Source organism: Drosophila subpulchrella, unplaced genomic scaffold, assembly GCF_014743375.2.
Source record: "Drosophila subpulchrella strain 33 F10 #4 breed RU33 unplaced genomic scaffold, RU_Dsub_v1.1 Primary Assembly Seq354, whole genome shotgun sequence".
Classification (NCBI taxonomy): Eukaryota; Metazoa; Arthropoda; class Insecta; order Diptera; family Drosophilidae; genus Drosophila; species Drosophila subpulchrella.
In genome coordinates, this window is record NW_023665577.1 from 6,978,243 (window position 1) to 6,996,181 (window position 17,939).

At 43.3% G+C, this 17,939-nt stretch overlaps 1 protein-coding gene across 2 annotated transcripts in view; it reads left to right on the forward strand.

Annotated features, from left to right (window-relative positions):
* The window catches only part of LOC119560486, a 107,715-nt gene that overhangs the window by 77,641 nt on the left and 12,135 nt on the right, over positions 1–17,939 (forward strand). For both annotated transcript variants that reach the window (XM_037873949.1, XM_037873950.1), the window contains exons 7-14: positions 3,493–3,699; positions 3,776–3,921; positions 4,059–4,209; positions 6,171–6,301; positions 6,372–6,531; positions 11,535–11,783; positions 12,797–12,922; positions 13,394–15,406. In XM_037873949.1, the coding sequence (XP_037729877.1) occupies positions 3,493–3,699; positions 3,776–3,921; positions 4,059–4,209; positions 6,171–6,301; positions 6,372–6,531; positions 11,535–11,783; positions 12,797–12,922; positions 13,394–15,406 (3,183 nt within the window). The remainder of the gene's footprint in view (positions 1–3,492; positions 3,700–3,775; positions 3,922–4,058; positions 4,210–6,170; positions 6,302–6,371; positions 6,532–11,534; positions 11,784–12,796; positions 12,923–13,393; positions 15,407–17,939) is intronic.

Here is a 17,939-nt window from a genome sequence, read left to right on the forward strand (position 1 = left end):
CTCTATCCCGAAGTAGTGGCCCAATTTCAACTGAAGGATCCCGGGCTTTGTGCAACCCGCTCTTGGCAAATGCTAGCTCATTATTCGCCTCACCTCTCGAATGGCAGCTGGTGCTTGGTTGCTCCGGTGATTCCTGGCTGCTGTCACCGCCGCCTGCAGTGCTCCTGTTTACGTGCAGCACTCTCCAGCCAAAGGATTCATCCTGCGCCTTGGCATTTCGGCTCTTGGTTTGCTTTGGCAGCACTGCCTCACGTCGCCGCTTTGACTAACCGCATGTGAATGAGCTAAGCAGCCCGGGCCCGGGGTCAGGGGGCTTTGGTGGCAAAGGGGGACGGAGCTCCCTTCCATGTGAACCTGCGACGACGACGTCGACAACATTCGCTTTTGACACCTGCTGAGCGACACGCTTCTTGGCAGGTGGCATTGCCTCTGATTTGTATGCAACATTTTCCACACCGCCCCATGCTGCCACCCCTGCACTTAGGGAAATTGCTTTTCCTAAACCTGAGATAAAACTTGCTTTATTAGGGATAGTTAGCTCTTCGAAATTTGTACTCCAAACTAAGTATTACAATCAAAGTTTATAAAGGTAGGTCCCTGGAGTACTAATTTTATAAATTATCTACCCATCTATTATCAAAATCAGTTTTATTTAAGCCTAGATATTTAACAATGAATTAAATAAATAACTAATATAAATGCCAGGCGGTTACTATTAATATTGTCCGAAGATTTTTAATATAGATCGAGTAATTTTCCAGTGCATGGCTCCTTGGAAGACCGCAGTGCAAGCCCGTATTTCATTTGGCACCCTCTGAGGGCTCAAAGCCAAATTAACTAATATCGCAATTTCAGCGCCACATGGCGTCGACAGGCGATGGTGATGGCGATGGTGAGGTATTCGCTCGGCGACCGGTGGGTGCTCGCATCCTGATTAAAGCTAATGCAAATCCCGACGCCATTTTTATGGCCAGCCACCAATCATAGCCCCCGGCACAATAAACGCCAAATGCCAAATTGCTTTATCAAGTTTATTAACTTCGACTAATAGCAATTAATACCGGCAATAAAAAGCTAATCTAGCAGTCCGCCATAAAATGGCCGGGGTTATCCATTGTGTGTCCGGTTCCAGTTGAGTTCAGTTCCGCAGTCCTTTGCATATTTGACCCCTCACTCCGGTGGGCCATTGTCCGGCGGAGCAATTGTCAACAAGCGTAAGTATGGCTTAGCAAATGGCAAAGGCGCTGTCTTCATTACACAAAGGAAGTGGGCGGTGGGCGGTGGGTGGTGGTTTGCTGCGTGGTGGAGGAGAAAGAAAGTGGCGAGAGTTGGGGGAGGGGGAAGTGAAAGCCAGCTAAATGCCGCAGGGAAACTGTTATTTGTCTATTATCCCTGCATTCCCATCCCGTCCCCATTCCCATTCCGGCCAACATTTCGGCGTGTGTGCGTGTGTCTCGCTGGCTTATTGTCGCCGAGTATCCTTTGCAATCAGCCAGTATTCTGGCATTCTGGCAGTAAATTCCCAAGTCCACACTCCAGCTATCAGCTACTTTCGCCCTTCAATCTCCCGTCGCCCGTTTCCCATTTCCCATCTACCATCCCCCATCTGCAACCCCCAAAAAACCCAATCCAGTGCCAATCCCCAGCTGCTTGTTGCTATTGTTGCTCATTTCCGCCGCATTCACTTGGCTCACTTAATGGCCCAAACCAAACCCAATGGCTATGCCAAGGGCAAGCAGTCGGGGCCCAGGCTTTGGGCACTTAAACGGATTAAAAATATTTTCGTACATTTGATATGTGAGCGAGCGAAATGCCTTTCCCTACCACTTTCTCCGGGCATTGAGCGATGGCAGCAGAGCGAAAAAGTGATTGCAGCGTTTCAATTGAAATGCCGGGCTGCAGATTCGGAAAACTGCATCGGGAACTCGCAGCTCTGGCGAGTGAATCGATAGTCAATCGAGCATATGGCCAAGTCATATTTTATTAATTTAATATTTGTACTCATTGGGTAAATTGAGACAGGTAGAGATGGGTTTTAAAACGGATGTGAATGCGAGAGTTCATCTTTCTTTGGGCAGCTGTCCTCCTGGTGGTCTACTCGGATAAACATTTTTAATTTGAGTAACTTCTGTAAGTACTCAACAAAATAGTTCTCTTGTTTAACTAAAGTGTATAGAAATGCATTTGAGTTATATAAACAAGTTTCAATTTGGTCAGATCACAAGAAATCTAAACGGAATATTTATAAAATTATCGTTGCAAATGAAACCTTTTGAAAGGCAGATATGTGTATTAAATTGTCAATGTAAATATTGAACAATATCGCCTAACCGATTCTGTAATTCACTTTTAATTACTCTCAAATATATACCAAAATATTAAAATATATTGTGGCAAAGTCAATAACTTAATCTGCTTTCCCAACGCCACCAATTGTAACAAAATGCGCCTTTATCCGTTCTCCCCTCGTGTCGGGATTGTTTTTCATCCGGGGTCATCAGCATGTCCCCAAAAACTTTCCCTCTGGCTCCCCAACCAACTAATTCAATATTCACGCTTATGCGTTTGCTGGCAAACCCATGACCGCCTCCTGGCCTTTTTTCGACCATCCATCCATCCATCCCGGCCATCCAGCGCCCAACTTTGCTAGTTAAGCTGGCTAAGCCTTTTTTAAAAGCCTTGGGTACACACTGCTAAATGCGCATTATCATTAAAATGTTGAAAGTTTCCTTCATTTTTTTTCGGTCATAAATTTTCGAACGCGGCTCTGCGGTCACGCCGCTTCCGTTAGAAAACCACCTCGGGAAAACTCTCTCTAGACGGGCGGGTTAATAATGCATGAGTGGAAAAGTTTGCTGCCAGCGAAAAACAGTTGGCACGAAATTTAAAATTAATTTATGCATTAAGCATTAATTTAAATTTGAATTGGACTGGGGGGGTATGGCGGGACTGTTTCCCTTTGTGTTGCCATCGTGGAATCCATGAATTGTTTCCGAAATCGCTTATTTTTTACCACCAACCATTGTGAAAAGTCCCTATATATAATTTGTATATTCGCAATATATTAGGGTAATCGTTTCACATAACCATAAAACAGAAATTTAATTCAATAAATATTTCTATAGAACTACTTTTAAAACTGGGTTCGAAGATAATAATATTGCTTATTTCGAGAATACAATATTGCTATGAAAAGGAAATACTTATTAAATAATTTAATACAATCCCTATCATACGCTGTTGTAATTGACCAGATAGTATGCATTTTTAAATTTACTTATAATATTGAAAAACATATATTATTATTTGTTGATCGCATAAATCTTTACAAAAGATGAGATAATCTCATTAAATCAACTTAAATATAAGCCGTTTTTTGACCTACTCTGGATTGGACATAGCTTGAGCCTTACACCTTACCTTAAACTCGAATGAAATAGTTATATTCGATGATGTGCGTAATTAATATGGTTTTTCCTGCTCCATCAACAGGTCGACCGGAGCCGACGGTGACCTGGCTGAACGGGACGCGCGCCCTGGAGGCCGGCAGCGGGGTCTCCATGGGCCGCCATGTGACCGTCAACCGCCTGGAGGTGGCCCAAATCTCGCGCTCCGCCCTGAACAACACGTACCGCTGCCAGGCGTCCAACACGAAGCTGGTGGCGCCCGTGGAGCGCAGCATCCGCATCGAAATGTTACGTGAGTGCCGCAACGAGCAGTCAATATTGCCGGTCACGCCTAATCCCCTTAAACCTTAAACCCTAAACACCCACAGTCAAACCCACATCAGTCAATTTAACCAATAAGTTGAAGGTCTTCGCCTCGAACACGCAGTACAATCTCACCTGCATTGTGGCCGGCTCGGTGCCGGACACGGAAATCAAATGGACGCAGAATAATCGGCCCTTCAAACGTGGCCAGGTAAGCCCTTCTCCGCCCGGAGCCTCTAACTCAATCTTGGCCTGGCGAAAGCCTTATTTATGAATTTCCTCTTGTGGCCAGCGGGCACTTTTCTAATCGATTTCACTTCATTTCTCCCCCTCACCCACCTCACCCAGCTGTCAACGAGCCAGGGCAATGGAAGAGTCATATCCACATTGACATTTTATCCTCAGCCCGAGGACGACGGCACGATGCTCAAGTGCGAGGGCTCCAACCCACGGCTGCAGAACTCGGCCATCGAGGACTCGCTCGTGATGAATGTCATCTGTAAGTGGATCGTTTAATGGAAGGAACACTCAAAGAAAAGGGCGTAGACTTGGCGAGAGTTTTGTTTTATTTGTTACATAGTTTTTCTACCTAACATAAGGATAAATCTATGCCAAGGGCATTAACAATTTTGTGTAAATAATCATCTGTATTGTCAAAACTATATAAGTGAAAGAAATCGAGGACTCGCTCGTTATGAATGTCATCCGTGGAACGTTTAATGATAAGAACACTCAAAGAAAAGGGCTTAGACTATGAGAGAGTTTGGTTTTATTTTTTATACTCACTACTTTTTGTATCTACTAGAAGGTAGAACCTAAAGGGCTTACTTATTGGTGCGTAAAATAGCATCGTAATTGTCTATAAAAGTGAAAGACACATCAAATCATGTCCAAACGGTTACTCAAACCCTCTCAATGTTACAGGAAATACATATAAGAAAATGTAGGAAACAACCCTTAATCGCTTGGAAACGTAGTTTCTTTTGTAGGAACCCTATTTTAAATTCCCAGAATTCCTTTCTTAAGCTTTTAGAAAAAAATTCAACAAAGGGAAGGAAGTGGCTGCATGGGGAGCATTCTACATCTGAAATAGAAAATATTTTTTTAGACAGTCAAACAATCATGCAGAGCCAATGAAACTTTTTTTGCAAGCGCACACATTCCACAAAAGCGATTAGAATTTTCATAAATGCAGGCAGGGCACAAATCAAAGTCGCCTGTGCAAATAAGTCTAAATTATACGGCATTATTTACATACAGCCACGCTCTTTCCATCGGAATTGGCCCAGAATGAAGCCGTTCGCTGTGTGTCAATATTTATTCCGTTGACTTTTAGCGTGGCCATAAAAAAGCTGGCGAAAAATTTGTTGCCTGTTGTGCCTCGTTTCGCATATTTGCTCCAGCGCCAGCGAAATGTCATAAATTTTACTTTATATGATTATCAATTTAAAATCAACAGCAATCGCGACCTTCTACTTTTCCGAAGGGAACGAGCACGGTTTAAGTTCGCCCCCACTAACACGTTCCTTTGGGTTAGTTATTTCTGTGTTGTCACTTTGTTTTGCCATGGGTTTTCCTTCGGATAATCATAAATTTATTGAATTTTAAAGTCACGCATAGATCCCCAGCTATGTGTGCGAAGTTCAGCCATAAATAATGAATGGCGAGCGCGTAAGCTTCAAACTGAAAGTTACAGAAAGTTTTCCATGCCCTTTTGACCCGGTCCAGCGTGGAAATATGAAATTAGAAATACACAAGGAAAAGCTGTTTCAAAGGATTAGCGGCGATGGCTTAAGCTTTTAATGGACCGCTCCCTTGATTGGAAAACGGAGTGGGAAAATGGAAGACTGTGATTCATTTTTTCACCTGAGAGAAAAACCTGGTAACTACCTGGAATCAACTGCTTTACAGTTCCCAGGCTGCTTAACCCCTTCTCAGACATTTTCCGCGGCCATAACAGTAACAATTTGTTGCTTTCCCCCTCGCGAGGGTTTCGCTCTCAGTTTCAGCCAATCATGATGTTGTAAAAATGGCAAAAAGGATGGAAAAACACTAAATATTTTATATGATCCATCATTGATATTGGGGCGCTGCTCGCGGCAGCGGAACGATTTTAATTTAAAAATTTCTGTCATACTCATTGGTTAGCCTGTTTGGATCTGGGATGCGGGATACGGAGTGTGTAGGTTTATAACGCGGTTCCGTAGCCGCGTTGTTAACTTTTATGGGCTGCGCAGCGACGTTGTAGATTGATGACGACAACAACGCGCCGTACATTTCTCCGTTTTATTATGCAATAATATTTTTCGATTTTATATTTTATATGGGGACCCCTGCAGCCAGCCAATTTGAATATACACATAAGAAAAGAGCAAGGCGCACGTCGAAATTTCCATATTAGCACAGGCAATTAAGACGGGAAGCCAACTATTAACAAGTGGGTTTTCCGCTGCTTTCTAGATCCTCCGCAGGTCACCTTGTCGCTGGGCTCCACACTGCGTCCGGACGACATAAAAGAGGGCGACGACGTCTACTTCGAGTGCCACATCAAGTCGAATCCCAAGGAGCATCGCATCATGTGGTCGCATGACGTGAGTTTGGGACTATATTATAATGCTTAACTTGCCCTAATTAACTGGGTGATTTCTGTTCTTCCTGCAGGGCCAACCGGTCACCCAGAATGTGTCCTGGGGCATCATCATCTCCACCCGCTCCCTGGTTCTCCAGCGAGTGGGTCGCGTCCACTCGGGATTCTATGCCTGTTCGGCGGCCAATGACCGCGGGGAAACCCAGTCAGCCCCAGTCAACTTGAGGATACGATGTAAGTTCTAAAAGCTGCTTCACTTTTTAGTTAACTATAAAGAATCCTAAGATATTCCACATTTAAGAAGGACTCTACACAACTTTTTCCCCTCTTACTGAATTGAAATATTTGTTTTAATACCTTAAATTAAACATATTTACTTTCTGCTAGTGAATATACGTATACCTGATAATTTTATAAACCATATCCAACTGCCTAAAAAATTAAAAATGTAGTTCTTCCAACGTTAAACAAGAAAACGCGTATCTTGCGATCGGTGTTAAAACGTAAACTATGTACATAAAAATCCAATTTTGTAATACTTAACAAAAAAAACCGAAAATTTGCACAAAATTATGCTGACAGTTGATGTCAGTGGAGCGGAGCATTAAAAATACATATGCATAAATTTATGCGCAAATAGACAGACACCGAGAGAAAAGGGGGGGTGGTCGCATTTACACATTTATTTTATGCCACGCCCAGTTGGAAAATGGGCAGCCACAATAACAACAACGGCGGCTGTGCACTTGACAAAATCGCACAATGACCCTCCCCCCCCCCCCTGAACACACAGGATGGACAACAACAATGTCCAAAACTAAAGTATGCTAAAATGACAGAAAATATTTTGTGCAAAAAGCCGTAATATGCACAATGCAACGGATCTATATTGTGCCGCTCCCCTGCAATCCGTTTACATCGCCACACACCATATAGGGTATATTCTATACATAAAGAGTGTGTTGTGTAGCCTTGTGCGTGAGTGCATTTGAGTTTGTGTTTTATCAAACAAACGACACATCTTCACAAATTTTTACTCGCCAAAACCCGAATTTCAGTGGCCGTTTGCAGACATTTTAATTCGAATTTCCATGCCGGAAAATAGTCACATTTAAATCGCATACATGGTTGATACACTACACAATAGCAAAATCGATTTTCGAGAAGAGTTATGAAAGCATTTTATTATTTGGCTACTTTGATAGCCAATAAATAGTAGGTTTTCTATACAGATTACATTTATTTATATGTATTTATTCTGAAGAAATAAAAACAGTGACTACCTGGAAGTCTTGATCGAATAAAGTAGAACTGGCTACAATGTTTTGGCGTTTTAATAACTTCAATTAAATTCCTGAGGTTAGCTTTTAAGCAAATTTAGTTAGATGGCTTCAAGGCATGTCAAGTTTTAGCTTTCCCAAACCCTCCGATTATTGTTATTTACATAAAATAAGTAAGCGCCTTGCAGGTAAATTATAATTGGATTGAGCAGTTTAGTTCTGGGAAATAAGTGATATGGGATACCCATGGAAACCACATGAAGACTGGCTTGGTTAAATCATTAAACAGCAATTCTTCCCCCATATAACTTTATCTAAGTCCATTCCACAGCGAGTGTGCCAGAATATTCCACACCTGTCACAGTTCTCATGGCTTGTCCCACTTAATTGACACTTTTGTGGAATCCCCAGCCATTTTAATGGACTCCAATTACCATCGGAGTCAAACAGGCCGCTCCTTGATAATAACAAGACCGGGCCGCAAGTGTAAACTGAGACCAAACAAGTGATAACTCAATTGATTTCTAATTGTCACAGCCCTGATTTGACGAGAACTTCCATTATGCGGAGGCAAACCAACTGGGAGTGGGCAGAAGTAGGGGCCTTTTCACACTTTCAGGACCGAAAGTGTATGTAATTATAATTTGTGGACAACACGAAAATAAATGACCGATAAACGCCGCTCGGAGCCTTTGTGTGCACATATTGAAAATGTCTCAATTACCGTTATAGGGCATTACTTCCGACTGTATTTCTAAATAATTAATGATGCTTAAATACCAAACGGCATTTGTGGGGGTGTGTTTGTGTGGGCCTGTGCATAAATATGCATATGCCACATAAAGTAACCGTGCGGCATTTCCATCGGGGCAAAGTTTAGCCCCCGAACTTAACGTGTCAGCCGGGGGCGGGTTCGCCGGGCGGTAATAAAAATGAATGATCTGCTTTTATTATCGAAACTCACAGTCATTATTAAACCATTTATAATTATGGGAAAGGTCAGGCGGGCGGGGCCCTGGCCAGGTGGGTCAGGCGAGGGCACACACATTCAGCAGGTGCGCTGGGGAAAATTCAATTTTTATTCTGCATATTTAATGCAACAAAAAGCGAGGCAGTCCCACATGCAAACAAGGCGGGTTAACGAATATTATTTAATTAATTGCCCGGTTAAATGAATATTTTGATGCCAGTTAAGCCCGAGTTTGCATGGTTAGTTTATTAAACTAAAAAAAATGTAATTTTCTCAGATTTTTTCGGTTCGCTGCACAGATTCCAAATTTAATTGGTTGGCATTTCCAGCCTCAACACTATTTAAATTTTAATATGGAAATTGAACATTAACACTATCATTTTTTAAGGTGTGTAGGATACTCTTTATAAAAAAGAACGCACTGTAATTAGTTTATAGTTAACCAACGCATAACGATCATCGTGTGAGGCGGCTTACTCAATATTATTTAATTAATTTCCCAAGCCCGTAAACAGAGCAAATTATGAAGCCAAAAACATGTAATTATCCCCGATTTGAGCGCCTCGCTGCACAGTTGGCAAATTGAATTGGTAGGGACTCCGACCTCCAAACTCAAATAAGTAGCTACAACTGGATGGTTCGGGGAAAACAAACTTTACGCAGCATCAGCATGGGGATATGAAATCGAAAATGAATGAGAAACAACGGGCGACAAAGGCGAAAAGGGAAAATCGAACTGGAAGGCCAAAAACGAAAAACGAAGACATCAGCAAACGTTTGCATTGCCTTGCCATTATCGTTAACGCTGCCGAAAACTGAATACTGAATACGGGATGCCGTATAGCATTTACCCACTGCCCGTTACCCTTTTTGATAATTACGATAATTGAAAGTAAATACGAGTACAATGCATAAGGATACACGCCACCGACTGCTGTGCAAATACTACGTGGGCTATTTACACGGGCATCGCGCATACGCCACGTAAACATTTGCATACGGATGGGTGGCTGGATTGATGGTTGATTGGATGTGGAGTGGGTTCGGGGTTGGGATCGGATAGATGCCCGGGGTGGGGGTTCTTTATTGGGGGACCGCGATTGAGATAAATTGATTTATGGTTGCCAGCAGTTCGCTCATATCTCTGCAGAAATTAATCAGCAAAGGTTAAAATTGGCATTCTACGATTGCGAAATTGACGCCGTCATAAAAATATTATGAGTGCGAGGAACGAACTGCTCCTCGGGATCATAAAACGAAACAATCCACTGCAGCTTTATCCCTCTAGATGTTTATAATAATCCGAAATTGCGTACTTATGCCGCAGATTCATGGCTCTGTCCAATTTGCATAGCGAGAAGCATGGCATGCACTCGATCATAATTTTCACGAAATTCCGACTGGCTCTGTCGTTGCTCTGCAAACAATGCCGTGGCTTCCCTCCTTTCTGGTCATCTAATTGGTTTGCGACCATGCGAAGTTCTTGGCCGGAGTTTCCCCAGCAAATTGCACCTTGTGCTCCGGGGAATTGGCACTGGCCACATGGCTCAGCCTAGAATTGTGCGAGTGCCAGCGACATCTAGATGAAACCCAAATGAAGAAGGATGAGGAATGGCGAAGGCTTTAAGGAGTGGAGAGCAGAGGAAAATATTTGAGAGCAGGAACATAAAGAAACTTTAAAATTCTCCTTTAAGAGTGCCAGAAGATTTTACTACCTATAAAACCAGGCATTCAATATATCTATCATCATGTTAAACTAGCAGTGAAATAATATACTAGATTTTATGCTGCTCCATGTTAGAAATATCTATCTTGAAATCTTTGAATGCATAATTTGCTCTATTTTTGTACTATTATATTATAACTTTGTTTTTAATGTTCTGACATCCCTAGTACTTAGACCCCACTTTATCAACCCATAATACATAGTTTATTCATCACTATCTTACACGCTGTGCTCAAATATTTGTATACAAACTCATTACACGATTTTCTGCTTACGTCGCGACACACTCTAACTTTTCGAATAATTTTTAATAAAAAGCAACGAAAAGTGTTGCGGCTTTGGTAATAAATGCCTGCAGGTGCTTAGGTGTTGTGTGTGTTGTCTGCCGCGTTGTTTTGGTTGTTGTGTGTTGCTGCTTTGTCTCTGCCACGTTGTCGGGTTGTTTATGACAGAATTCGGCTGCCACGGGGCAACGAGGAACAGAATGCCACGCACATCGCACACTTGGCGCAGTTTTCAAAAGTTGCTAGCAAAACTTTTTTCCTGCGCGGGAATTTCGGGGCGGTTTGGGTACGTTTTAGGCATGCCTCGTGTATGACATAAAATTTCGAGTTCAATCGTTTGTAACCAAAAACGCAAAATGAGTTTACTTTGAATAAATCATGAGCCAAGTGGAAGGAGTACTCCACTTTGAAGCTATGTCGAAACTTTTGCTGGCAAGGTAGAAATGTATTTCAATTTTTCTGGAATTTATAAGGCTTAAATTCTTCAATCTATTAAACACGCCTCCTAGATATCAACCATTAAATATATAACTTTTCCTTTTAAGTAAGAAAGAAAACGTAAAAGTCTGTTCTTTTTAACAAGTTCCAAGATTTAAGAAACTGATATCCTCCAAGGAAAAGGACAACCAAATTAGGTATAATTTCCATTTAAATCCATGAATATCGTGTACTCGTCAGCAGAAGTGCCGTAACTTAATATATCTGCCTAGAAACATATTTAAAGATGGCAAGTTTAAAATACCCCTCATACCTGAGGAAAAACTACGCCAGCTGCTTTGTTTAAATTGAAAATCCGAGCTGTCAATTTGCCTGGCACACCCCTTCCCCGTCCTCGGCCTGTCAGCAAAATGTTCGCAATATAAATACTTGATATAGACAGGGGACAATCGGACAATTGCAGCTGCTCATTATTTTGCATTCGCCGTCCTCATCCTGCTCGAAATCTTAATTCGATCTCTCAATCGTGTCGCCAACAGATGCGCCCGTCTGCAGCAGCAGCACCATCACCGTGATTGGAGCCTCCCTGGAGGAGGCCGTGCCCATTCCCTGCCGCGTCAACTCGGACCCGCCCGAAATCGACTTCGAATGGACCTTCTCCACCAGCGGCGAGCACTTCGAGGTGCCCTCGGGCCACTACGCCACCATCCAGGACCCCACCATGACCACCACCAGCGACGTCCGTCGCACCGTCGTCGAGTCCAACGAGACGCACTTCGAGACCTATGGTGAGTCGATGCACTGGGAAAAATCTAGGTGTTAGTGTTATTACAAAAATATTCTCACTGGAAAAATAGCACGAAAATAGAAATATGAATATTAGGGTGGTCCACAAATATACGGTAAATGTTTAAGGTCCTAGTGCACACCGTTTAAAAGTTCACTTGCAAATTCATTTTATTTATTAAATCTAGGAGGCGTAGATTTCAACCAACCATTTCTTTTTTAGGCTACCTAATTTTTGCAGTTAATTAAAATTTTTATTGGCATACATGTCGTATGAGTAATTTTTCAGAAAACTTTAAGAGCATTGGCCAATCTCTTAAGTGTGTAAAACAATTTCTTGTTTTTAATTTCAGAATACGGTTTTTATTTACCCCCTGATGAACATATATAGAAATATTCTAAATATCGATTGTGGTTTGTTTGTGGTAACACAGAAATTAGCAAAAGTATATTTTTGGTTGGGTATAATATCGATTATAAAGAACTCTGATATGCGAAATGGATTTTCAATACTCATAGTATGAAATCGGTTTAAGAAGATATACATAGTTAATTAACGAAAACAGCTTTATGCATTTTTAGAACCAATTTTCTTTGCGGTGTATTATTTATAGTCTGCAGACCATAGACTATCATCCTTCTCATGAGAAGCTTATAGCAAACCGTTGGTGTAAGTGCAATGGAAAGGCATTTGCATGTGCTTGCGCTTGAGCGGGCATTAGAAATTAACATTTCGTAGAGGCCTAAGTTTGGCCAGTGGTGGTAACACCTGTATAACTGAACAATAGAGCAGGGCTGCTGAGGGGCACAGAGAGTTTTATCAATATCATGCACACACTCGCACCGCACGGTCCCAAATTGGATTATCTGCTGTCGTCCCAGTTGGCTTGACTGAGCTGCTCGGGCGAGCAGAACTTATTTCATTTAACTTTGCCGAAAGGGGCAATTTAATAACGCCGAAACTGGACTGCAATTTACACCTGTATTACGAACATTGTGCTCTATTCACCCGCAGTGGAGACCGTCAGCGAGCTGATCTACACGCCCAAAGGAGAGCGGGACTACGGAACTCTGGCCTGTTACGGCAGGAATGCCATTGGAAAGCAGTCTGAGCCGTGTGTTTTCCAGGTGGTGCCAGCAGGTGAGTCCTACTGTCCCTCATCGATCATTTACAGCATAACATGATCACTGGAAATTAAGCAGATTTTTTAAAAGCTTTTTGATGTAATAAGTAACATTAAAATAAAATTTATATGATGCATTATCTCTTGGTTCTGAAATAGCTCCTTATTTTATTATATTGATTTTTGTTAAGGTCTCAGAGTAATTTTTTCATTTTCATAAGCCTTTGTGTTCTTTAATCCTATTAGTTATAATACGAAAGTGTCCCAAATTAAATTCAAATTAAATTTCAATCGTTAAAAGTTAATGAAATGGTCGAGTTACCATTAGTTTTCGTGTACTTAGGGTATCATACTAGCGCTATGAGCATCAAAATTATTAACTAGGTTGTAGCATTACATTTTTCAAACAAGTCTTATTTGTGCAACACAATACGTGTGCTCTGAATGTTGTTTGCCATTGATTGGTTTCGCTTACTCGATCATTGTAGCCAAGCCGGGGGCACTGCGAAACTGTACCCTCCGGCCGTATGTGGTGACCTCCGCCTCGCTGAACTCATCGAATCAGACGACAATGCATGCCAATCAAATGCTGCCCACACAATACGGCAGACACGAGTCGAATTACCCGCACATGGAGTACGTACGTGAGCGCCATAACAGCACTGCCCGGAACAATGTGGCCAATAAAAATATGGGGGCCAGGACGAGTGCTGGCCAGGGCAAATCCAATAATAAGCAGCCCGGTCAGCCCGGTCAGCTCAGTCAGCAGCAGTTGCAGCGCCTCAAGAAGCGGACATCATTCACACCGTCGCAGACATTGGCAGCCATCGAGCGGCAGCGGCAGAGGAAGCAGCAGCAGCAGAAGCAGCAGCAACACCAGCCGGCACAGCAGCAACATCAGCAGGCGCAGCAGCAACACCAAGCCACTGCTGGCAAGTCCGGCGGCGATAGCAAACCTGATGGATCGCCGGCCAAGTCGCCAAAGCAGCGGGTGCGGCGGGCCAGCCAAATCCCGCAGGGACAGCAGCAACATCAGCTGGATGCAGGGGCAGCATCAATAACCAGCCAGCGGAAGCCGGCAGAATCAAATTTATCAATGTCACATGTAGGCAAAGGCGGCAGCAGCAGCATCCGAGGCAGCAACATCAACAGTAACAGTAACAATGGCAAACTGCCAGCAAAGTATTTTAATAAGCGACAGAAAAACATGCACAAACAGCAACGGCAACAGCAGAAGGGAACAAACGAGCACAACAGCAATATAATCCATCATTATGCAACTTCGAGTTCCAGTTCCAGTTCGAGCTCGAGCTCGAGGAGAAGAAAGCGGCTGGCAGCAAATGACATCTTGGCAACTGTGGCGGCAGCAGCCACATCGGCATCATTATCCTCCTCCTCGGCCACCTCATTGGCAGCCACTGCCACGGCGGCGGTGGAAATCGAGCAGGATGTGGCCTCCTCCGCCGGCAGCAGCAACATCAAGAGGTCTCGCAAATCCCTAACCATCCTTGACAAACAGCAGAAGCAGCAGAAGCTAAAGCAGCAGCAACTGTTGCTGCCGCCGAATGCCCCGCAAATAAGCAACCAGCCGGTAGCAGCAATTAGTGGCAACAATGTCAAGGAAACAGCAGCAACATCGAAGCAAGTTGCAGTTGCAGCGGGAGTCAAGGACAAGGCGTCCTCCAAGGAGGACTCCACTGACAACAACGACAACGATGATGACGACAATGACGACGACGACGACGATGAAGAAGATAATGATGATGCGGCGGAGATGGATGCTGAAACTGAGACTAATGACGACCAGGAGGAGGAGGAGGACCACGATGACGACGCAGACCTGGATGAAGACGTTGCCCAGCTGCCCACCGATGCCGATTACTTGGCCGACGGTCCTGCTCCCGGCGACTTGGAGGAGTACGAGACCGTGGAGGAGGTGGACGGCCAGCATATGCTCTCCCTGGAGGAGCAGCTCGATCTGGAGTCTCTGGAGGACAACGTCGAGGAGGAGGAGGCCGGCGATGACGATGATATGTACAATGTAAGCGATGATGACTTTGTGGCCAGCGTGGCCCTCTCCACCTCCGACACCACAGTCCCAGCCACCGCCGTTCAAAGGACAACAGAAGGACCTCACATGCAGGACAAAGCCACCCAAGTTACCGAGTCCGCCGCCGAATGGCAGCTCCCCCACTTCGACTACTCACGCATGGAGTACAGCTTCAGCAACGGAGTGGTCACCCAGAGTTTGCTGGGCGGTTCGGGGGCCGGGGGCTTGACTGGTAGCAGTCACGACGGCTTTGCGGGCGGCGGAACCATAAACTTCGACAACTACGACAACATCATCTACTCCACCATGGAACTGGAGTGCATGCCCGGCTACGACGGCGGCCTGCAGCAGCAGTTCTTCCTGGAGGCCTACGACTCGAAGACCAAGAAGCTGCGGCTCAACATGAGCAGCACCTACGTGGATGTGCCGGTGTTTCGGATCGATCTGTCAGGTGAGTCGGATTCTCTATTTATGGGTTAGTGAAGGGGAACATCTTCTCAATTTGGTACTCCAATGGTCATTTAATAGTACATTGACTCCTCTTGTAACTCCAGAAGCCACTCCCTATAATATTAACATTTATAGAATCATTTTTGGGGAATTATCATAAAATGACATTGGCAAGTAAGTAACATCTTGGAAGTTCATTGGATCCGAAAATTTAAAAAATAAATTATTCAGATTGTAGATAGGTAAAAAATTAAGAAATGACAGGAAATATTCAAATCCATACTGTAGTTACCTATATCTGTACCTGTAGCTTTAAAAATATTTGGGGTATCTTGTATGTCGTTATCCTTAACAGCTTAAATGAAGAATACCTTTACAATACCCAAGATCAACCACCTTTACTTTATAATGCAAGGCCATTTGGCATATTTTTTTGTCGCAACTCAAGGAAAATCCCCACGAACACAACTTGTTTAAATAGTCCGTTTAACGGGCCACTCAATTGCTCGGCCTTTAATGGTTCGGGGGAAATCCAATATTTCCGCAGATTCTCACAGCCCCAGAGCAATGTTTTATTACACGATGCTTATGTATTATTATATTTAAATGAGGTTGGCTTAGAAATCACGAGGCCCAGGGTGTTGGCGGTACAATATTTACAGTGCTGTGCGAAAGCCGCAAACTAAAGACTTGACTTTTATGCGGCCAGCAACAAGGAGCTACAACAGCAACAACATAGACAACAACAGCGCAAACAGTAAAAACAAAAACAAATCAAAGTAACAAGCTGAGCAAAAAGTTGAGCTGGCGAAATTGCGCGTTGGCTTCAAGACAAGGAGAAAATCCTGCGGCTGGGAAGAGGAATAGCTGCAGGGAGCGAAAATACTTCTAGAATTAGTTATGAATTTGATGGGCTTATCTAAAAAAAAAAAGTTGATATGCTTCAGAAATATTTATTATTTTATCCATAGAGGATTAATTTCTTTTATATTGGTAGTCAAAAAAATCGTAAATAATAATAATAATACTTTAAAATAGTTTTACAAATCTGAAAAAGATAAATGTAGATCTTACAAAATTAGTTTCGAATTCCAAAAAATTTTGAAGAATTTTATCTATACCGAAACTTTTTTGATTGTTGAATTCGATACTTTTGGAGTTTTAAATTCTTAAAGATCCTGTTTTGCTTAAAATTGAATTGAGAGTTTACCATAATTACTGGTGAAAGGAAATTGTGGCACAACCAAATATTATATTAACATTGAGTAAGTTGAAATAAAAAAGAACCATATCCTCTATCTGCATCTATAATATTTTTTATAGAAGATAGGAATACAAGTATCTGCCTTAGCCCAGAGATCCTTTTCTTCAGTGCAGCTAGCCAGCCAGCACTACGCAGATTAATTAGTTGAGGCTGCCAGGACCTCAACCTCTCCACCCCCCCACCCCCTCCCAGCACCCACTCCCCGCCACTTTCTTGTCCCTGAACCATCGCTGGCACATGCTGTTGCCTGTTTTGTTGTAATGAATTTTAGCTAGTCAGCAAAACTTTTATGCCAATGGCGTTTTGAGGTGGGGAATTGGATGAAATAGAATGCCGTCGAGGGGTGGGACGGACTGGGGGCTAGGGGCTTGAGGCTAGGGGCGTGGTTGGCCCCGAGGCAGAAGAAAGCTCGAATCGAGCTGTTGAAAAAGCAAGATTTATCATGGGGGTTAACAGGGAACCAAAAATTATAATATTACATTTGATTCTGCGGGTTTGAGGCGAGTTAATGAGCCACGGGCGATATGGCCCGATGCGATCCCTGCCCCCGTGCTGCAGTGGCATCTTTTTCAGCCGGCACCACCATATCATCGATGACTCGGGGTTAAGGGGTTTCGGCGATATTTGCAAAGTCAAACGAAGCGTAAAGTCACGATTAGTTAGACAGGCGTGTTAACGACGCTGACGGGGGTTGTTGGGGGTGGATCGGGGTGGATCGGGGTGTTTGGGGGCTCCCACCAAGTGTTTTTGTTCCTGCGGCCTGCCAATGTATGCGTATTAGTCCTGCCACGCCCCCACCGCCACCTCGGCCACCGCCCCCGTGCACTAGTTGCCATTTTAATGAGCTGCTATCGGTGCAAGGAGAGCACGAGCACAAACAAAACTTTTGATGCGCGCATTAAGAAAAACCAGAAAAACGGAAAAACAGAAAACGGAAAATCGGAAAATCAGAAAACACCGGAGCAGGGCAGGAGGGAGAAAAACACACGCAGCCGGGAACTTTTCATTTTATGCGACCGAAGTTTCGCACCGCGACGTGCTAATTAAATGCCTGTTTGCCTAATGAAGTTTGCACAGAGCACTACAAGTTTTAAATTAATGATCAAAGATGACCTGGCCATCCTAGCCCTAAGCAGAAAAATATATAACATGGCATAGCTTTGCATAAAAAAATATATAAAAGGTGGTATTAAAAAAGTTAGGTATTTATTATTGACAAGTTGCGTAACACGAGAAAATATTATTCTCGGGAATTTCAATGTGTTACAAC